This window comes from Macrobrachium nipponense, chromosome 17, assembly GCF_015104395.2.
Source record: "Macrobrachium nipponense isolate FS-2020 chromosome 17, ASM1510439v2, whole genome shotgun sequence".
Lineage (NCBI taxonomy): Eukaryota > Metazoa > Arthropoda > Malacostraca > Decapoda > Palaemonidae > Macrobrachium > Macrobrachium nipponense.
In genome coordinates, this window is record NC_087210.1 from 84702778 (window position 1) to 84725467 (window position 22690).

Genomic DNA, 22690 nt, shown 5'->3' on the forward strand with positions numbered 1-22690 from the left:
TGACGTATTTGGATCGTGTTTTTGGCATTCGCTACTGTGGACTGTTTTTGGAATAACTCTTTTGGAATTTTCTCAGTATGTCTGATTCTAATGTGAGTGTGAGAATGTGTGTGAATGTAGGCTGCAGGGTGAGGATAACCGAAAGCTTCGGTTGATCCTCACACTGTATGCCGTAAATGTATGGGGGTTGTTCAGTGTTCTGCTTTTAACACTTGTAAGGAATGCGAGGGTTTGAATGCAGAAGAATGGAAGACTTTGACTTCTTATTTGAAGAAGTTAGAGAGGGATAGAGTTAGACGACTGAAAGGTGGGAATTCAAGGCCTATTGAGCCTTTCACGGATAATTCTAACCCTACTACTGTAGATTCTCCCTATAAATCTCATTCTCAGAGTGTCTTTTTTCGGATTCGGCATCGGAAATCGCCAATCTGAAAGCGACTATTCGAGACATGAAAACCAAGATGGCTGACTCGAAAGGTAAGGCTAGTGATAGTGAACATTTTAGTGAAGTGAGTCCTATCAGTGTTGTGGAGGGGGCGTTTGATCGTCCCTGCGGCGCTCCCAGGCCTAGACCTCTTCCAAGCTCACATGCCCAGAGGAGAAGGAAAGTCGAAAGCCTTAAGGAGGTCGTGGGGAATCCCCAACGGTCAGACGTCCCTTCAGCTACTCTTGCTTCATGGCAGCCAGCTCAAGGGCGCTATAGAAAAAGCGTCCTTCGCGAGTGTTCTCGTCCTCTCCCTCTCCCATCACCTAAACGAGGGTGGAAGGAGTCGAAATTATCGAGACCGCTGAAAGCGTCATATGAAGCAAGACATTGATTCAAGCCCAGAGCGCGCTTCTCGGGATGACGCCCCGTCTGCTATTAAGAAGGCGAAGGTGGCGTCAGCGTCACCTGACGATTATGAGGAAGTACCACATCATGCTTCTTCCCCGAGTGATGACGAGAGGCGTCATGCACTAGACGTAGGAGAAGCCTCAAGAAAGATAATTATGGCGGTTTCAGGAACAACTGTCATCTCTTGTGGGAGTTTTAGCGCCCCGTCGGAAGGACGTGACGCTTCCAATTAAGAAGTCTCGTCCTCTCGCACCTGCTCGAAGAACGGGGGCTGACGAGAGTGTAGTAAGACAAGAAGATCGAAAGACGTCTTTTAGAAGTGAAGCGTCTTTTCAAGCGGAAGAACCCAGACCTAGTGTTGTTCTCCGACGCGTCGGAGACGGGTTGGGGAGCGACATTAGGCTCGGAGGAAGTGTCAGGCACCTGGGAACCAGCGCAGTGTCCTGGCACATAAATTGCAAAGAGCTCTTCGCCGTACACCTGGCTTTGAAGAGCCTAGAACCTCTGGTGAGAGACAAGATAGTGCAAGTAAACGTGGACAACACCACCGCACTTGCCTACATTCGGAAACAGGGAGGGACACACTCCTCGTTCCTTTACGAACTCACGAGGGACCTATTACTTTGGACGTCTCACAGGAACATCTCCCTGCTGACAAGGTTCGTACAGGGAGTAAGGAATGTGAGGGCGGACAGGCTCAGCAGGAGGAACCAGGTCCTTCATACAGAATGGACTCTGCACGAGGAAGTGTGTCTCGATCTCTGGTCTCTGTGGGAACTCCTCATGTGGATCTCTTCGCAACATACATTTCAAAAAAGGGGCTCCCAGTGTTTTGCTCGGTAGTGGAAGACCCAAGAGCAATTATGGTAGACGCCTTCCTGCTAAGCTGGTCTCGAGTGGACGTTTACGCTTTTCCCCCATTCAAAATCCTGGGGTTAGTATTGAAAAAGTTTGTGGCGTCAAAAGAGACGATGACTTTAATAGCCCCCTTTTGGCCGGCCCAGGAATGGTTCACGGAGGTGGTAGAGTGGATCGTAGACTTTCCAAGATCCCTACCAGAAAGGACGGATCTTCTCAAACAACCACACTTCAAGAGGTACCATCAAAACCTCCCCGCTCTCGCTCTGACTGCCTTTTCGACTATCGAAAGACTTGTCAGAGCGAGAGGCTTTTCTCGCGAAGTGGCAAAGCGCGATCGCGAGAGCTCGCAGAACCTCCACTACGAAAGTATACCAGTCGAAGTGGGAGGTCTTTAGAAGGTGGTGTAGAGCCAAGAAGTTGTCCTTCCTCCTCTACCTCTATAGCGGAAATTGCTGATTTCTTGCTATTCCTGAGAGTAAAAATCTCATCTAGCCGTATCCACAATAAAGGGATACAGGAGTATGCTCTCGGCTGTATTCAGGAACAGAGGTTTTAGATCTGGCAAATAACAAAGATCTCCACGATCTCATAAGATCTTTTGGAGACTTCAAAGTCTAAGGAACCAGTACCTCCGAACTGGAACTTGGACGTAGTCCTCAAATATCTGTCTTCGGATAGATTCGAGCCTCCGCATCGGGCATCATTTAGAGACATAACTAGAAAATGCCTATTTCTTTTATCGTTAGCGACGGCAAAAAGAATTAGTGAGTTACAAGCTCTGCAGGATAAAGTAGGATTCAAGGGAGACTCGGCGATTTGCTCGTTTAAGACCCTGTTTTTAGCGAAAAAAAAAAAAAACGGAGAATCCCACGAATCCCTGGCCTAGGTCATTCGAAGTCAAAGGAATGTCTAGTCTCGTAGGCAGAGAAGCAGAGAGGTCTCTATGCCCTGTTAGAGCTCTGAAGTTCTATCTTCAGAGGAAGCGTCAGTTGGGAGGCTCTAGACAAGGTCTTTGGTGCGCGGTAAAAGACCCCACAAGACTGATGTCAAAGAATGCTCTAGCGTTCTTTGTAAGGAACGTCATTAGGACGGATCGCTCATAAGGTCTGTCCTGACGAACAATTACAACTACTGAGGGTAAAAGCTCATGAGTAAGAGCGGTTGCGACGTCTCTCTCGTTTTATAAGAATATGTCGCTTAAAAACATTATAGATACGAACATATTGGAGATGCAAACTCAGTATTTGCATCTCATTACTTGAAAGACGTGCGTGTGACGTATGAGAAGTGCTTTTTCTCTAGGTCCTATCGTATCGGCAGATACGATTTCTGGGTACGGGAGCCGACACCAATCCTTAAAATGTAGATACTGTTCTTCTGTTTGGATATGGTCGAGAATCTCTTCGAAACAATGGAGGATTCAGGCTCGCACGGGCGGCCGTCTATGTTGTTCTAAGGAGAATTCTCGTCATATCCAATTAGTTGAGTATAATTTTTTTTTTTTGAAAAATTATGTATGTGTGCGTAGTGGTTTTTTGGAGTTACGGTTGTTGTGACGAGTTCGGGGATAACTCGTAACAATCCTTAGTTCTAACACATGGTTAGGATCAGGTGGTCGGGATTGGTTGTGTGCTCCTTCATAAGGTGTATTGTCATATAAGTGGATCAGCACCCATTGACAAAGTCCTTTTAGGCTCTGCTGAGTAAGTGGGTAAGACCCCATCGGCAGACCCACAAGAACTCTTGGCCATAGATCACATATCTCGCTAAAGTTTCTTGAGGTGATGCAGACTACTGGGCAAACACCCACCAAGTCTACCACCTATCAGGTAGGAACCAAGGTTTTATTTATACCTACAACATATGTTGTTTACCTGTCTATTCCATATAGTAGCTGTCTCTTACCCTCCACCGAAGGGTGCCAATCAGCTATGTATATATCTGACAGGTAAGTTGATTGTATGAAAATGATATTGTTATGTTACATAAAGTTTCATACATACTTACCTGGCATATATATACAATTAAAGGCCCACCCAGCCTCCCCGCAGGAGACAGTGGAAGAGAGAAAATATGATTAGAAAACGGGGTATGGTTCCTAGTCCTGCCACCCAGGGCAGGCCGGTAGATCACCTGACCTACCTGTAGCGAGTGGCGCGAAATTTGAATTTCTGTCGGGGACGACGGAGTCTTAGCTATGTATATATCTGCCAGGTAAGTATGTATGAAACTTTATTGTAACATAACAATATCATTTTATTTGTTTGGTCTCTCAGCATAACTCTTTAAAGGGCGAAGGTCACGTGACTTACCCGGATGCTTGGACAACTTGCCTCTACTGATTCCGAACCAGTCAGTCGGCAGCTGTCAGAGCTCCCGAGTCAGTTACGAACTATGCTGTGGACTTAGTTCGGTTGTTCCAGAGCAATCATTACTTCGTCTTAATAGATTGTCAGTATGAGTACTGTACATAACCAAAGTCGAGAAGAGGGATAGGTCATACGACTATTCCCTTCTTTTTCGTCTTAGGTAACTGCATGACTTCTCTTGAGAAGTCAAGCACAAAGGGATGGGGATTTGTGACGCTCGATTTCGTACCGATCTTCGTAGCGAAGACTCAGAACCCTTCGGTAACTGACGATTGGTTCGAGTCCTTCACAATACCCTCCCTAATGGACTTCACCGCCTCCGATACGAAGGCTATGCTGCTTTGTCCTGTGAAGGCGCGACGGAGCTGTCTGAAGAAACTCGACACCCAGGATGAGTGTGGACGCCTCTTCATCATTCTCTCGCGTTCCGCAAGAACTTCTCCGTGGCGCAGGTAATGAAGGCAGGCGCCTGGTCCAACCGGACCGCATGCACCTCCTTCTACCTTCAGGATATTGCCCACAGTTCCTTGGATCTTTTTCCTTGGGAACCGTGGTGGTTGCTCAACACGTTGTGTAGTTAACCCAGACCCTCGCAGGCTGAACAGCATCGAGTCCTGGTGTGACCGTAAGAATGGATGAGGAATGAGAGTGTGACTGGCTCCTCTTCCCATCTTTTTCTTCCCTCTACCTCTGGGTAGAGGGACACGGTCGTCACCCTGCTGGTAAGGACGAGATGCAGGTGAGCTACTCAATAGAGCACCATTCTATCCCTTTCAGTAGGGATAGGAGTAAATATCCACCACTTCCTCCAACAAGGGGGTGGAGGAAGTGGATGCCAACTTGAGACAACCCATCATTTTAATGATTGTCTCTTGCAAACAGGAACAAGTTCTTGCTTGCTGGTACGAAGAGATACGCTTGCCTCTCTCTTAGTACTTGGCCCAGAGGTCTGACCATTGATCCTGCGGTGCACACCCCGATCAATCGGACAGAGGTTTGGATCCCTCCCTTGCTCTTACGACCCAGGGAGGCACTCCAGGGTGGACGAACACCAGTCTGTTCACCAAAAAGAACTCAGATTCCTCCCACCAAGAAGTGAGTCTTCCTATTGTTAAAGGACCGAGGGTTTGTATTACTATCGGAACAAATGACAAGTTTGTCGAAAATTGCAATTTTTCCTAACTATACAAACCTGAGGTCCTTTACATATAGTCCCACCTCATGCCACCCCTACTCTGCAACTTTTTGCATGGGCCTAAAGCAAAAGTGATTCTTCACCTCTCGGCGCGGGCGCGCGCACGATCGACAAGCAGTTAACTACCGTTCTCCCCTTCCCGTTCGAAGCTTACGACCGTCCCAGCTGCCGCTAGTTACCTTCCTATTGTTAAAGGACCTCAGGTTTGTATAGTTAGGAAAAATGCAATTTTCGACAAATTGTCATTTTTTTGCTCAGCCGTGCCGGACCCATGGGCAGCTGCAGAGGACGCTCTTCAACACCCCTGGGACAACCTCTTCGTCTACGCCTTTCCTCCCTTTTGTCTGATTCGGAAAGTGATCAGCCGAGCGCTGGTCACTCCCAATCTCAGGATGATCCTGGTGGCTCCCAAACGACCTCAAGCCGTTTGGTATCCGGACCTGCTGGCTCTTCTTGCGGAAGAACCGAGAGAGATGCCCCGCACTGGCACCTTCCTAGCCCAGCCACACGTAGAGCGGTACCACCGAGCAGTCCAGTCCCTACAACTTCACGGCTGGCTGTTATCCACCATCTCTTGCGAACGAGAGGCTTTTCTCGCAGCGCAGCAACAGAGATGGCTGGACACGTCAGACAGTCCTCTGCAGCTGTGTACCAGGGGAAGTGGGCCGTCTTCTGTGGTTGGTGTCGTAGACGGGGTCTATCTCTCTCAGAGCCACTCTTCAGCAGTAGCGGATTTCCTCGTGTTTCTTGCCGAGAAGAAGCTCCTCTCAGTACCCACAGTTAAAGGATATAGAGCCGCCCTGGCGCTCGTCCTAAAACTGAGGGGACTGGACATCTCGAACTCGTTCGAGATCTCCTTGCTAATGAGGACTTCGAAAGGTCTTGCCCACCCAGGAAAAAACTCAGGCCCCCTGAGTGGGATGTGACTCTCGTCCTTAGGAGTTTGACTCGAAGACCATTCGAGCCACTCCGAGAGTCGTCAGACAGGGATCTGACCCTCAAGACCCTCTTCTTGCTGGCCCTGGCATCGGCGAAGAGAGTAGGGGAACTCATGGTCTGTCCTTCAATGTTAAACATTCCAGGGGCTGGGATCGGTGACGCTCGATTTCGTCCCGATTTGTCGTAGCTAAGACTCAGAATCCGTCGATCCCTGACGACAGGTTCGAGTCTTTCACGATCCCCTCCCTAATGGATTTCACGACAACGATACGGATGAGATGCGCTGCTTTGTCCTGTGAGGGCGCTACGGCGCTATCTGAAGAAAACTCGACACCTCAGGCCTGAGTGTCGACGCCTCTCTTCGTTAGCACTGGGGTGACCAAGAAAGAAGTATCCAAGAACACGCTTTCTTTCTGGCTGCGTGAGGTGATCAGGAGAGCGTACGAGGCTGATGGTAGTGACGACATCCGTACGCTCCGACCGAGAGCCCACGAAGTCAGAGGTATTGGACCCTCTTTGGCGTTCCGTAAGAACTTCTCCGTGGCGCAGGTCCTGAAGGCAGGTGTCTGGGCCAACCAGACTACCTTCACGTCCTTCTACCTTCGGGATATTGCCCACAAGTCCTTGGATACTTTTTCCTTGGGACCTGTGGTGGCTGCTCAACACGTTGTGTAAGCTTACCCAGCACCCGAGCAGGCAGAACAGCATCGATTCCTGGTGTGACTGTAGGAATGAATGGTTGAATGAGAGTGCGACTGGCTTCTCTTCTCCATCTTTCTCTCTCTCTACCTGTGGGCAGAGGGTCACGGTCGTCACCATGCTGGAAAGGAATCCGATGCAGGTAAGCTACGCGACCGAGCTCCAATCTATCCCTTTAGTTAGGGATAGAAGCATATATCCTCCACTCCCTCCCAACAAGGGGAAGGAGTGGATGCCCTACTTGAGACAACCCATAACTTTATGTTGGCTCCTGTACAGGAACAAGTTCTTGCAATGCTGGTACGAAGAAGATACGCTTTGCCTCTCTCTTAGTACTTGGCTCAGAGGTCTGACCATTGATCCTGCGGTGCACACCCCGATCAATCGGACAGAGGTTTGGATCCCTCCCTTGCTCTTACGACCAGGGAGGCATTCCAAGGTTGGACGAACACCAGTCTGTTCACCAAAAAGACTCAGATTCCACCCACCAAGAAGTGAGTCTTCCTATTGTTAAAGGACCGAGGGTTTGTATTACGTATCGGAACAAATGACAATTTGTCGAAAATTGCATTTTTTCCTAACTATACAAACCTGAGGTCCTTTACATATAGTCCCACCATCATACCACCCCTCACTCTGCAACTTTTTTGCATGGGCCTAAAGCAAAAGTGATTCTTCACCGCCCGGTGCGCGCGGCGCGCGCACGATCGGACAAGCAGTTAACTACCGTTTCTCCCCTTGTTCGAAGCTTACGACCGCGTCCCAGCTGCCGCTAGTTACCTTCCTATTGTTAAAGGACCTCAGTTTGTATAGTTTAGGAAAAAATGCAATTTTCGACAAATTGTCATTTTTTACCTATTTATTTTACTCATATTTATCTCACTGGCTTTTTTCTGTTATTTCTTTTTTTATAACATTCTTTACTTTTTTTCTATACTGGGTTGTTTTCTCTATTATGGCCCTTTGGGCTTGTAACATACTGCATTTCCAATGATGGTTGCAAATTGATTTGTAATAATGTTAATATAATCAGACATAAGATATTAAATGAAAATCAGGCTACTGGTTTCAAATACCGATTTTTTTATCTAAATTGAATGAAATTTGCTAGCCATGAGACATTGTCCTTCAGTTACAGTAAAATTAAATAGCTGTTTAACTTCTGTAGGTATCCAACTTGCACAAATCTTTAACAATGCTTGTGTAACTGACGCACGGGTTTGAATTTATTTCAATGTCCCCAGCCATTCATTTTTGACTGGTCAAGAAAGATGTTTGTCTGCCCAAGCAGGTCCTGATGAGGCGTTATCAAATGTTAGCAGCTTGTCTACTAAGCAGTATATGAAAGAGTAGACATTTTTAGATATTTCCTTTCAGATTTATTTTCAACTTTCCACAGGTTGCTACATTATTTGGAAGTTCCAATGGGCTGAAAGTAACCGTAGAAGTGGCAAAGAGTATCCAAGCAAATGCATTTATCCAGCATGATATATTTCAAGTAAGTTGATTTTGAGAGAAGAATATTGTGTTAAAGTACTGCACACTAGATGAAGAGCAACCAGTGTTGTAAAGGCAAGTAACACTCCTCAGTTATGTATAATTGCACTTTCTGCAATGAAGTTAAAGGTTTTCCCTGATTCATAATCATGGCGTACAATAATGTGCGAACTCATTTGTTCTTTTCCTGTCTGGTTACTCTTTAGATGATTTTCTTACCTTGCAAGATGCAGAGAAATGGTGAAAAACTGGATTATGGTGTGTTACAACTATTTCAGTAAGTTATTCACTGATAATGTTAATTAGTGCAGTATTCACTGTTTGTTCTGATGTGCCATGACTAAAACATTGTTAAACAGTACTTTATGTCTCTGAAACATACAGATTAGATTGTTTAACAAGGGTAGTGTTGCTTATCTAAATTTCCTAAAGCACATGTATGTTGACATTTTCAGGAATTTAAGATTACTGAGGAAGTTACTACTTTCAAAATCAGTTTGAAAAGCCTTGTTGAGTGTCTTAGCATCTTCGGGGTGTCATCATCTCCAGGAGTGACACCCTCACTGAAGATGTATTATGATGGTCATGGTACCCCACTGGAAATAATGTGAGTAAAAATGAGTGTATGTAGTTTAAAGAAATTCTTGTATTTTACAGAATTCAGGTAGATTTCCACCTGGTCAGGGTAATATATTTAGGCTCCAAAGCTCACAAAATGGTCACACTGTCTGCCTGACATAGCAGATCTAGATTACCATCAGCTTCTACAAATGTCCAAATGAGGTTCCTCATTTTGAAGCCATGCTTCTGGCAGTTTTCTCCCTTGAATTTATACTTTTAGATCAGGACAGCACTAAGATCCTAGCATGTAACTCCTAACTCTGAGAAGCTTGAAGATACAATCTGTTGATAGAGCAGAGGATTTGTTTGTTATGGTGCAGTGGTGTATAAGCAATAGTTGTCTCAGAAAATGAAATATATATTAAACTAATTGCTTTTGTACAAACCCCATTAGCACTTGACTTGAAATGGCCCTCCTCCTGACCCCACATCTCTTATGGGAAGGTCAGACAACATAGAGTAACTGTTTGTTCCGACACGGCATACAAACCTTCGGTCCTTTTACAATATGGAAGGTACTAGCGGCAGCTGGATAGGTCGTAAGCTTTCGAACAAGGGGTTCGGTAGTTAACTGCTTGTTCCGACAGGCGCGCGCTGCGCGACTGGGAGGTAAACAAATCACTTTTGCTTTCGGCCTCACAGTGGATGGACGTGTGTGTTCGCTCTCTGCCCGCTGCCTCGTCGTTTGCTTTCTAAGTTTGGTTGTAATTGTGTATGAAAGAGTATTGTAAGTACAATTATTCTCTCTTTACATATTAATTACGGCTTTCAAGTGAATAATGATGAATCTCCTCGCCTCGCTACCCCAAGGAGACTTTTGCCCGGGTATCGAAGGGCGCAAATGCGGGAAGTTTAGATCATTCCCGGAGATTGACCCTCATATTTTGTGTGCTCGGTGCCGGGGGCGCGAATGCACCCGGGCCGAGCCCTGTGATGTATGTAATGACTGGTCGGAGGCGCAGTGGACTTTGTATGAGGGCAGGAAGAAGCGAAGGCCTGCAAAGGAGTCGTCGGAAAGCGCTCCCCGCGACTCCTTTGGTGACGGACACTTCGTCTTCTTTCCTGCCGCCCGCTCAACTTCCACGTCTCGCGCCTTCCCCTTCGGGGGGGGTGTCTAGGTCCTTCTCCTCTCCTGACGTGTCGAGTGAGGAGGGCGCTAGATACCCTGACGTAGAGTTGTATTCTGGGGTCCCTCTATTCCGCTCGTCTTTCGCGCGAGCGGTAGAGGATCCTTCTAATCAACCCGACTTTTGCCTCCTCAGGTGCGGTTGCCGTGAAGGATGACCTCGGACAGGTGTGGGCATCGTGGGGCTGCAGGGCGTGCCGAGTGTCCAGGGGCTTGCTCTATCATCTCGCTGGCTCCGTGGCGGTTACTCATGCAACGGTCACAACCACCACCACGACCCTGACAACACCCGGCTACGCGTCACCTCCTCACCTGGTGTACACCCAGCACGCGGTCTCTGTAACACCCACAACATCGGTGCAGGGGCCAGTCGCCGTAACTCGGGGGGTAGTGTGATGCCGCCACCTGGTTTGCCGTGCTGCCACGACCGGACTTCATGTGCCCGAAGAGCTCGCCCCTGGACCTCCACCGGTACCGATGACGTCTGTGCGCTGGTTCGACCATCTGTACCGCCCACACAGTCTGCCGTACCTGCCGTGACCACCGCTGCTGTTCCTGTTCCTGCTCCTGCCGTCTCGACTGCCGTTCCTGTGATGCTCGCACCTGCTGATGTTGTTCCTGTTCCTGGCGCCGCTGCTCCCGATGCTGGTCTGTTCGGACAGGTACGTCCGGGCCCTGTTGCTTCGGCAACAGCAGCCCCGGCTCCGTCCTGGATGAAGATGACTGACGTCGGTCCTGAGGAGGTGACGAAGAAGAAGAAGAAGAGGAGGAAGGTGTCGTCGTCGTCTTCATCGTCTTCTTCGTCGTCGTCGTCGTCTGCCGCCTCTTCCCCTTCTTCTTCTAAGGCTCCCCCGCCCCTAAGAAGAAGAAGGTCGCCTGCCCCTCCCCCCCCCCCTAAGAAGTCTCCTTCGGGAGCTTCTAAGGGCCCGTCTCGCTCTGGTGAGACGGGGGGTTGTTCTTCCGCTGGTCGCCCTGCTCCTTCGGGAGCAGGAACCCCCGTCTCTTCTCCCGCAAGGAAGAAGGACTACGGGGACCAGAGGGGTGCCGGCTAACACCGGCACTTCCTCACCTGCTGTCAGTGGTTCGGCCACAGCAGCAGGATCCGGCTCGGCCGCTCGTTCGCAGAGATGGGTACCGAGTGTACGGTCGCCTACCAGCGACCGTGCAGCCTCCAGGAACCAGACCTCTGAGTCCGCTCAGCGTCAGGTTCACGGCACGGAGCGGAAGACTGGTGACAGCCGCTCACGCGACTCTCACCAGACCAGCTCTCGCTCTCACGGCGAGCAGCTGGCTACCCGGGCGGACGTGACGGTCCATGACCGGCCACGGGCTGAGGCTGGGAAGAGGTCCCCCCGTTCGCCGGCACCAGCCACGGCTGGTACCAGCGAACTGACGCACCGTGAGGATACGCACCGGTCTCACCCGTGACAGTGGAGCCTCGCCGGTCGCCGACCGTCGCTCTCACAGAGAGCGATCGGGGACGGCGACCAGCACCAGCTCCTCTGACACACGAGACCGGGGCCGCTGTTCTCGGTCCAGCCGTTCTCCACAGCGAGACGGCTCGACTAGGTCTGCAGCTCGATCGCCACCGCGGGTTGGCGATCGCCTGCAGTCCTCCAAGCCCGCTGGTTCTGCCAGTGAGCGAGGAGAGAGCGTCAGGTCTGCCTCTCCCATACCTTCAACCTCCTCGGGTTACACCGGGAGGGGCGAGGTATTGAGGAGTGATCGTGAGGGGTGCGCCCCTCAGGATCCCGCCACGTCGTCGTACGTACCAGGCTCGGTTCTCGGACCAGCCAGGTCGTACGCACAGGTGGTTGGAGGAGACCGAGAGGGGGCTGTCGCTGCTCCTCTCCTTGAGGGAGGAGGGTCTCGGGAGGTGCTCCTGTTTGAGGGACTGGACGGTCCGACTCCACAGGATGCAGTCACTCCAGAGATCCAGAGGAACTTTGCCGAGGTTATTGCGCTGATTCGTCAGCACAACGACCTCGGGGAAGGATCGCCGCTCCACCATCCGAGCCCACGTCCCGGCTCGAGTCGTTCTGGGGCCCGAAGAGGGAACCCAGACCGACGGTGGGTTTGCCGCGATCAGAGCTGGCGGACTCAGTGCTGGACCAGGTTGAATCGCTTGTCTCCGGACAAGACGGTTCGCTTAAGTCTGGCAGGTCTAGCAAGCTACTTCCACCTCCTCTGCTACGACAGCGGCGGTTTTACGTGCCATCTGAAGACCCGATGCCGCCCAAACAGGTGAACCCGGAGTTAGCTAGGCTGACTCCGGGTGTGTCTCTGCAACAGCTCCTGTCCGAGAACCTGTGGTTCTCGCAGCAAGAGGCACTCGGCCTGGAATCTACCGCCATGGCAGCTTTCCAGGCCGTCTCCTGGCTAGATCTGTGGTCCCTCACAGTATCTAAGGTCGCAGCCAACTCCGGGGGAATTTTCTCCCGAAGATGACTCGGCTTCGGAGACTTTGCCAGTTCTGGGGGAAGAGCCATCTCCTTCCTTGCCCACCAGACGGTGAACCTGTGGGCCAACCTGGTTCTCCGACGAAGGGACGCTGTCCTTACTCGGGTTTCCAGGGCGGCCGGGCGTGAGGCGGCGTTGGGACTTCGAAACGGACCTTTACGGAGTTCCACGTCTCTCTTCCCAGGAGAGATGGTGGACGCTGCGGTGGACAGACGGCGCACTGATGACAGTGACCGTCTGGTGCACCAGGCAGTCTCGAAGGCTTCTGGGCAGCCTCGGACTGCGGCCAAGTCTAAGAGCTCGGCTAGCGCTTCCTCGCTGCTAAGACGGTTGCTGCGTCGAAGCCCCGAGGAATGACTCTGTCTTCTTCGACTTCTAGCAAGGGGGGAGCCGTAACCAGCCCTCCTCCCAGCCCTCCTCATCCCGTGGAGGCTCTGGGAAGAAGTCGAAGAAAGGGGGGAAACGCTAGGGACGGCGTTCCCCCTCACCTGCTGCCGGAAGTGGGGGGGTGCCTGGCCAGCCATTGGGCAACTTGGCAGCGCTAACGGCGCCGAGACCTGGATTGTTAGATGTCCTTCGGGAGGGATATCTATTACCCTTCGAATCTCGGCCACCCCTCACCTCCAACCCGGTCCAACAGCAGTCGTACGTCCCCGGGTCACCGAAGGACGTAGCACTCAGACAGGAGATCAAGACCATGCTGAGCAAGAGAGCTGTAGAGATCGTCACGGATCAGTCACCGGGCTTTTACAGTCGACTCTTCCTGGTGGAAAAGTTCTACGGGAGGCTGGCGGCCGGTGATAGAATCTCTCTCCCCTGAAACCGGTTGGTTCGCCAGACCGGTTCACGATGGAGACGGCACGCTCAGTGCTCGACTCCATCAGGGAGAACGATTTCATGCTTTCAGTGGACTTGAAGGATGCGTATTTCCAAATACCCATTCATCAGTCCTCCAGAAAGTACCTCCGCTTCATCCTCGACGGGACGGTGTAACCACCTCAGGGCACTGTGCTTCGGTCTCTCAACCGCCCCACAGGTGTTCACGCGAGTGTTCACTCTGGTGTCTGCTTGGGCCCATTCGCACGGGATACGTCTGATGAGGTTCTCGACGATTGGTTAGTCCTGGCGAGCTCCCGCTCGCAGTTGCTACAGGACAGGGATCGACTGCTCGAGTTCTGTCGCGGATCTGGGATCGTTGTGAACTTCGAAAAGTCCGATCTCGAGCCAAGCAGAGGATGAAGTACCTGGGTATGCTGATCGACACGGTAGCAGGGCGAGTCTTCCCCGCAGACTCGCGGATCAGCAGATTCAGGGAGGCAGCCAACCAGTTCCTGTCTCGGCGGACGGAACAGGTAGCTCAGCGATGGCAAGTCGTGATCGGACACCTGTCGTCACTCGAGAAGTTAGTCCCCTCACGGGCGTCTTCACCTGCGGTCTCTTCAGTGGAGACTAAAGGAGAGTTGGGTCACAGGCGACGGATCCCCCAAAGCTTTCCAGGTCACTGACACAGGAGGTGAGGGCATGGACCTAGCCTGGTGGCTCGACGACAGGAAACCTCTTAAGAGGAGTGCCACTGCGCACTCCCCCCCCGGACATGCAGCTGTTCTCAGACGCATCGACCGAGGGATGGGGCGCACACCTGGAGGAGTTGCTGACTTCAGGAGTGTGGGACGAGAACGACAAGCACCTTCACATCAATGTACTGGAACTCAAGGCAGCGTTCCTCGCTCTCCAAGAGTTTCAGGACCGCTTGATGGGACACTCAGTGGTGTTGATGTGCGACAACACCACGGTGGTGGCTTACGTCAACAAACAGGGGGGCCTAGTGTCTCTCCCGTTGTACCAGTTGACTCGGCAGGTGCACGAGTGGGCTCAGGCACCCTCATAGAGCTGTCGGCACGCTACATTCCAGGGAAGAGGAATGTAGTAGCAGACACGCTCAGCCGTCGGGATCAGGTTGATAGGGACCGAATGGTCTCTACACCAGGACGTGGCGGAAAGGCTCTTCGACCTGTGGGGGCGACCAGTCGTGGATCTGTTCGCCACCCGGCACAACAGGAAGCTCCAGGTGTTCTTCTCGGCCGTGCCGGACCCATGGGCAGCTGCAGAGGACGCTCTTCAACACCCGTGGGACAAACCTCTTCGCCTATGCCTTTCCCCCGTTCAGCCTGATTCGCAAGGTGATCAGTCGAGGCGCTGGTCACCCGAATCTCAGGATGATCCTGGTGGCTCCCAAATGGCCACAGGCCATTTGGTATCCGGACCTGCTGGACTCTTCTCGCAGGAGAACCGAGAGAGATTCCCCTTGGCACAACCTTCTCGCCCAGCCACACGTCGAGCGGTACCAACCGAGCAGTCCAGTCCCTACGTCTTCACGGCTGGCTGTTATCCACCATCTCTTGCGAACGAGAGGCTTTTCTCGTAGCGCAGCAACAGAGATGGCTGGGAACGTCCGTCAGTCCTCTGCAGCTGTGTACCAGGGGAAGTGGGCCGTCTTCTGTGGTTGGTGTCGTAGACGGGGTCTATCTCCTCTCAGAGCCACTCTTCAGCAGGTAGCGGATTTCCTCGTTTTTCTTCGCCGAGAGAAGCTCCTCTCAGTCCCCACAGTTAAAGGATACAGAGCCGCCTTGGCGCTCGTCCTGAAACTGAGGGGGTTGGACATCTCGAACTCGTTCGAGATCTCCTTGCTTATGAGGAGCTTCGAAAGGTCTTGCCCACCCAGGGAACTCAGGCCCCCTGCGTGGGACGTGACTCTCGTCCTAGGAGTCTGACTCGAACACTGTTCGAGCCACTCCGAGAGTCGTCAGACAGGGATCTGACCCTCAAGACCCTCTTCTTGCTGGCCTGGCCCTGGCATCGGCGAAGAGAGTAGGGGAACTTCATGGTCTTTCCTATGATGTACGACACTCCAGGGGATGGGGATCCGTGACGCTCGATTTCGTCCCGAACTTCGTTGCGAAGACTCAGAAACCCTCAGTCCCTGATGACAGGTTCGAGTCATTCACGATTCCCTCCCTATTGGACTTCACCGATAATGATGCGGATGAGATGCTGCTTTGTCCTGTGAGGGCGCTACGGCGCTATCTGAAGAGAACTCGACACCTCAGGCCTGAGTGTCGACGCCTCTTCGTTAGCACCGGGGTCACCAAGAAAGAAGTATCCAAGAACACTCTTTCATTCTGGCTGCGTGAGGTCATCAGGAGGGCGTATGAGGCTGATGGTAGTGACGACATCCGTACGTCCCGTCCGAGAGCTCACGAAGTCAGAAGTATTGGCCCCTCGTTGGCGTTTCGCAAGAACTTCTCCGTGGCGCAGGTCCTGAAGGCAGGGGTCTGGTCTAACCAGACTACCTTTACGTCCTTCATACCTTCGGGATATTGCCCACAGGTCCTTGGATACCTTTTTCCTTGGGACCCGTGGTGGCTGCTCAACAAGTTGTGTAGCTAACCCAGACCCTCGCAGGCTGAACAGCATCGAGTCCTGGTGTGACTGTGTGGATGGATGTGTGAGTGAGTGAGTGACTGGCTCTCTCTCCCATCTTTTCCTTCCCCTCTACCTGTGGGCAGAGGGCCATGGTGCGTTCACTACGCTGGATGAGGACGAGATGCAGGTGAGCTATATGACAGAGCCCCATCCTATCCCTTTCACTAGGGATAGGAGCAGAATATCCACCACTTCCTTCTACAAGGGGGGGAAGTGGATGCCTACAAGAGTCAAACCCATGACTTTATATTTGCTCCTGTACAGGAACAAGTTCTTGCATTGCTGGTACGAAGAGATACGCATGCCTCTCTCTTAGTACTCGGTCCAGAGGTCTGACCATTGATCCTGCGGTGCACACCCCGATCAATCGGACAGAGGCTTGGATCCCTCCCTCGCTCTTACGACCAGGGAGGCTTCCAAGGTTGGGCGAACACCAGTCTGTTCACAAAAGACTCAGATTCCACCCACCAAGAAGTGAGTCTTCCTATTGTAAAAGGACCGAAGGTTTGTATGCCGTGTCGGAACAAATGACAATTTGTCCAAAATTGCATTTTTCCTAACTATACAAACCTGAGGTCCTTTTACACATAGCCCCACCTCATGCCACCCACCCCTCACTCTGCAGTTTTTGCTTGGGCCAAAGCAAAAGTGATTTGTTTACCTCCCAGTCGCGCGCGCGCGACCTGTCGGACAAGCAGTTAACTACCGAACCCCTTGTTCGAAGCTTACGACCTATCCAGCTGCCGCTAGTACCTTCCTATTGTAAAAGGACCTCAGGTTTGTATAGTTAGGAAAAATGCAATTTTGGACAAATTGTCATTTTTTCATGAGGAAAGGACTATGGAGCCTTCATGGCTTACCCAACTAGGTGAAAAGCATTGTCTTCTTGAACATTTGAGTATGTTTGGAGAACTGCAGACAGCAATATTAACGTACTACTGTAAAGCAGTTGGTTTGTAAAAAATAGAACCCTTTGGTTTTAAAAAACTGTATATTTCAGATTAGAGGAGGGAGGAGTTGTGACAGATTGCAAGATACGCACACAAGAAGCTGATGATACACTTGACTTCAACTTCACTAACACAGGTAGTCTTCTGTAATACATTAGTATATATAATACATAAGGAATTCCCTGATTAACATCTTGATTACAATCATTTTTATGGAGTCGTGTTTTGTAGGCATATTAGTTTGTATTCTCTGCTGGCAAAGTTCATCAGAACTAGATATTATAAAAGACCATTTGAAGATTATCATCACTGTTTTGCCTTTTTGAGCACGGATATCACTATTACCATTATACCAGGAAATTTAAATGTATTTTATGTAAGGTGATCAGAGATGTTATAAGATGGTTGTGATGTTAAATAGGAAGGCCTTAGAGTGTCATTTGCGGACTCGAAGTGGAATAAAAGGGGAAATAAGCATATCACTAAGGATACCCAAATATGCTACTTTATTATTTCTCTTGCTGTATAGTAACTCCACCTGTGTATGCAGTGTTTAGCATTCTGTAACTTTTAAAATATCCACCAAATTCTGAAATACATGTGCTTCAAAAGATGCATGTCTCTATGATTTATTACATTCTCTTGTATTGGATCCAAGCCTAAATGTTTGATGTAGAAAAGTTCTAGGTTTATATTTCAGTTTTTTTTCATATAGATGTAAGTGAACATGAGATTTGAATATTGTTCATATTTTCAGGAGTGCTGAATAAAATAATAATGCGGTCTGAAGTTCTAAAGGAAGTCTTTTCCGAGTTGGATACATCAAGTGATGTTTTAGAAATATTAATGTCACCTGATGCCCCTTATTTTCGTTTAACTACGTATGGCACTTATGGAACAAATCATGCAAGTATCTTGAGGCTTGAAAACCTTTGGTTTGGAAATTATTTTTTATTTTTATTTCATATTATTGTTAGGTATCTTTGTATGCCAGATACTATGCTTCCTTTTTGAACCTTCACAAACCTGTCTTAATTGTCATTAAAGTCTTGATGTTTTGGTGAAAAACAGGTAGTAAATAATTACAACTTTAAATTCTTTTTAGCAAACTTAGGATGTGGTTGTCTAAATTCTCTTTAAAAACTGGATTTTTCTCAGAAAAACCTATTAATCTTAAGGAGCACTAATTTACAGTCAGATTCCCCAGAAAGGTAACTTCTAAAGCAATGCTTACAGAACTGGGATACTACTTACCCGAGTGACTGTACTATGTGCATGCACACCTTGAACCATCCGTGTTTTCATTGGGACAAGAAATCATTTTGGATTCCTTCCCCTTTCCAGCTTTGATTTGAAGAGGAATTCATCATAACTTGAGTTCAATTTCATTTTTTTTTATTTCTTTATAATGTTTGGTTTGTAATCATACCCATTTTTGACGTTGCCTTCTCTTCTTATGCAATTCAGTAATTTTTTTTTTTCTTTTTACTAAATTTGGTATTGACTTTGCTTCTGCTAATTTCTGAACAAGTTGTGGGTTCCCAATGCTTATTAATTTTTGTACAATTGGGTATAGTATGGTTTTTATTTTTTGGGTTTATTTCAAGTATTGTATTACAACCATTGTTTTCTTTGTTGCTATTTATAGTAGACCATTGATGTAATTGACATTTGTGCCGATTACCCTTTCCATCCAGCAGTGTTTGTTTGCAAATCTGATTGTTTAGCTGGATAATGGACAAAAGGAATTTAGGCTTTGGCGAAGTTCAGGGTTTCAAGTACTACTGCTTCGTCAGTTCCAACTAGTAATTCAACTCTGACCTTATGGCATTAAGTGGTAGGCTTGTATTGGAAACAATTAATTTGATAAATGCTCGAAATCACTGCAGTGAAAAATGCTGTTTTACAATGAATGTTCTTTTTCTTCAATTGTTTGGAGGTAGACCATAGTTTGTGCTTTAGCAAGTACAAAGAGGATGCACCTAACTAGGGCTGGACTATTTTTGTAAATTGGAGTTGGCATTTTGTCCAAGACAATTGTAAATTAAACTGTAAAAAAAATGGTAATTTAGATAAATTCTTTCACTTTTAAATGGGCTGCCTGTCATGTCATGCATTTTATGTTCTTGTATTTTCCTTTTTGTGTGTGGTCTTGTTTGTAAGTACAAAAGAAAATGCCTTAACATCAGTATAATTATTAGTTTGATACTTTTAATAAAGACTGGTTTGTTTCATGTTGCATAATAATAAAATAGATGGCTCCGATAGGTTGGTGCAGGCCCCGTAGTTAACCAAATCATTATTGTCCGTCTGGATAACAAGATTCAGTCTTAGGTGCTCTATTTCATATATTTGTCATTTTAATAGCACTTTTCTCTGTTGCTGAGTTTCACCCTTAGTGAAAAGCTGCAAATCTGATGATTGTGGTTTTCAGTGAGAAACATTCAGTTGATACAAAATTATACCACCAGCCAATTTTTGCATCTAGGCTATGGTAGTTCAGGATACACCCACCTTTAGCCATTATTTAGCCTCTAGATGTTCCTTAGATACCAATTGCACACCTGACACCAGCAGTCCATTGCTAGGGAAAAATAATTATATACTAGATCAGTCATTTATCATTCAATTGTATGTCAACAGATACCTTTATTTCATAGTCTTTTCAACCCCACTTTTCTGTCAACTGGATGCTAGACACTGAACGATTCAGTTAGCTAACATGGACAGCTAAGGACCTGTGTGTATGTGCCAACTTACCTGAGCCAACTAAGCTGCTTTTGTTCTCATCAGGTGAACTGTGTGTCAGGAAATGTAACAATGCAAGACTAGTTTTTAAACATTTACATTCTGTTTCAGATTGATATGCCAAAGAATAGCGATATGGTCGAGCATTTCATGGTTAAAAAAACAATGTCCCAAAAGTACAAACTTAATTTACTAAAACATTGTAATAAAGCCCTTGCAGCATCCCAGAAAGTTTCAGTAAGGACAGATGACAGAGGGTTTCTATGTTTCCAGTTCATGATAAAAACAGAAGACAGTCACATCTGCTTTGTGGAGTTTTTTGTAAGTGCCTTGAATTTTTGTAGTTACATCTGTTGAGTAGATACCTTTAAATTAGTTTTGAATATTTCTTAATAAACTTCATTTGTTAAATTAGGGCAAAATTTAAATATACAAGTACCTACCTCGTTATTGAAGTAACTTTATGAAGGAATCTAACATGATTGCATATATAATGCACCTTAACTTTGAAACCTAACTTTCGGGGAATTTTTTTCCACATGAAAATATTTTTCACAGCAAATTAGGTCAGATATATCTGAGGAATGTCCCAAATTCCACATTTGGTAGTTACCAAATACAAACTAGTTTTGAATATCATACATAATCCTCAAACATACCTTAGTGCCCACTAGATTTTGATTACCTATTGATTGGTTAAAGATAGCTTATATCTCCTTGCCAGTTGGTAGATGTAAAATATCTTTAACAGTAGGTAAGATTCATCCTAAATAACAGTGTTTAGGATGATCGTATCGTCTAGGATGATTAAGAATTACATACAAGAAATATGGGAATAAGAATGGCAAACTGTATGCCAGTTAATCTGTACTTATATACTGATAAACATGTAAGCCACTGGGGATTTTAATTATATACACTTCTAGTATTGCTTTGAGATCAAAGATACAACTAACTGTAACATTTTTCTTTCAGTGTTGCCCAGAAGAGGAAGATGATGACTGAAATCAACCACTATTGTGTGAATATAAGTTATTATATCACTAGAAATTGTTAGTACAGTATATCATTGGATATAAGCAAAGGATATATTTTATAGTATTTTTATTTTTAATATATTTTTTTATAAATGGAAGCTGCAAATTATTATCCTTCAGGTGCACTTTCACTAATGGAATAACTTTTACTGCTCTCAATGAGCTTAAAAAATATTTCGGTGTCAACTTGAGTTTTTTTTTTATTTAAGATTTGGGTGCCAATGTGATATATTCTTGAAGGACTTTTTTGTTTTTGTTTATCTTAGCCCTAAAATATTCTATCTACTTTTTCTTCTGAAAATAAAAATGTTTTTGTTTTTTTAACACTTCACAAATACAGCATATTTTAAACTTGAGTTCTCTATATTATAAGTAGTTTATATACAGACAAACTAAGTTTAAAAACTTATTTAAAAAACGACAAAATATTACTACTTAAAGTATCAATGACTTATAATGATTTGAAGCAATGCAACTTTAAATTTGAATATTTACAATGAAAAAATGTCATTCCTAATTTTGTGAGGGTACTGAATTAGCCATTCATATACAAAGGTATGCCTCTCTTTCAGCATACACATGTATTCATACCTCTCATTGCAAAGACAGTTTATCAGACATACATATTTCAAATTATGGTAAAAGAAATCATCTTTAAATAAACCCAGTTTAAAACTTAACTTGACTAGAATAGAAACAAATTTTAATCAACTTCAATTCAAACAAAATGATCTCAACAAGAACAATCTACTCTACATAATAAACTACAGTAGTACCTTGCATAAACCCTCCTTACCAGATTTTACCATAAAACAGATTGTATCTACAATACCAGATGTGACAACTAAGAGTGGATACAGTTTAAGCAAGCATAAATGAAGAGATGGAGAAGGTATATTTTCTGTTTTGCAGTTCTCTTCTGTCCTCTTAAATGTTCTTAATGTTGGATTGTCTTTGAAGGAATATGTTGCCCAAAGCTTACTTCTGTTTACTTTTTTGTAATTCAAACCTATGTTTTTCCTCGATCATTGCAAATAATTTTACCCATATGATTGTCTTAATATATAATTATATTAATTTCAGCATATGTCAGATAATTTGGGATATCAGGCATAAAGTGTAATCCTAACAGAAAATAATGCCTCTATGATAACTTCTTGACTATCGTCTTGAATAATAAAACAATCAAGACCATTATTCATTACATGAGCAATTATATGACATTAAAAAAATTTTCTTTCTTGGCTTGGGCACTTTAATATGTGAAGTGTTCATGCACTAGCACAATCATGAAAATCTTAAAATACCTCATCATCATTTCAAGAACTGAAACTCGTATTTTTTTTAATAAAAATTATTTCCTGATAATGACATTAAAACTACAAAAGATAAGTTTATTACATTTTGTTTACAATATCCGAATAAGGTTAGGCATCTGTTACTATCGTATAAATTTTATTACAGTTTTGAGTTAACTGCTAATCTCTCAAAGATTTGGCCAAAAGTTTTTGCAAACTTTATGACCCATTGTAATGTTCATATAAACATGACTGGCAGGTACTGCTAATCCCAGGTCAGTGTTATTTAAGGCAGCAGTTAAACTTTACTGCAGTTTTTACTTATTTTCACTTCATTACTGTTTAATAATTTTGTCCTTTATTAAAAATAATTCATGGCACCTGATTAACTATGGTTTATAAGAAGAAACTTTTTACTTGACCGCTAATTTAACAGTACGTATACTGTCTTGTTGCAGTGCTCACTTATGGTAATTAACTTTTTCTGTTATCCACACACACCGAAAATGACAATTTGTCCAAAATTGCATTTTTCCTAACTATACAAACCTGAGGTCCTTTTACAATAGGAA

At 46.4% G+C, this 22690-nt stretch overlaps 2 protein-coding genes across 2 annotated transcripts in view; one reads left to right on the forward strand and one right to left on the reverse strand.

Moving 5' to 3' along the window:
* Positions 1-8297: 8297 nt before the first annotated feature.
* LOC135196405 (cell cycle checkpoint protein RAD1-like) lies at positions 8298-20918 on the forward strand (the record flags this gene model as incomplete). Its single annotated transcript, XM_064223209.1, is given in 6 exon segments — positions 8298-8396; positions 8851-9002; positions 17086-17171; positions 17793-17941; positions 19895-20104; positions 20759-20918. Coding segments are annotated over 6 exon segments (726 nt in total), but the record flags the coding sequence as incomplete, so codon positions are not given.
* LOC135196406 (single-stranded DNA-binding protein, mitochondrial-like) overlaps positions 19955-22690 on the reverse strand; it is a 45062-nt gene continuing 42326 nt past the window's right edge. The window contains 1 exon segment of the mRNA XM_064223210.1: positions 19955-20133. The gene's annotated coding sequence lies outside the window, so the exon portion shown is untranslated.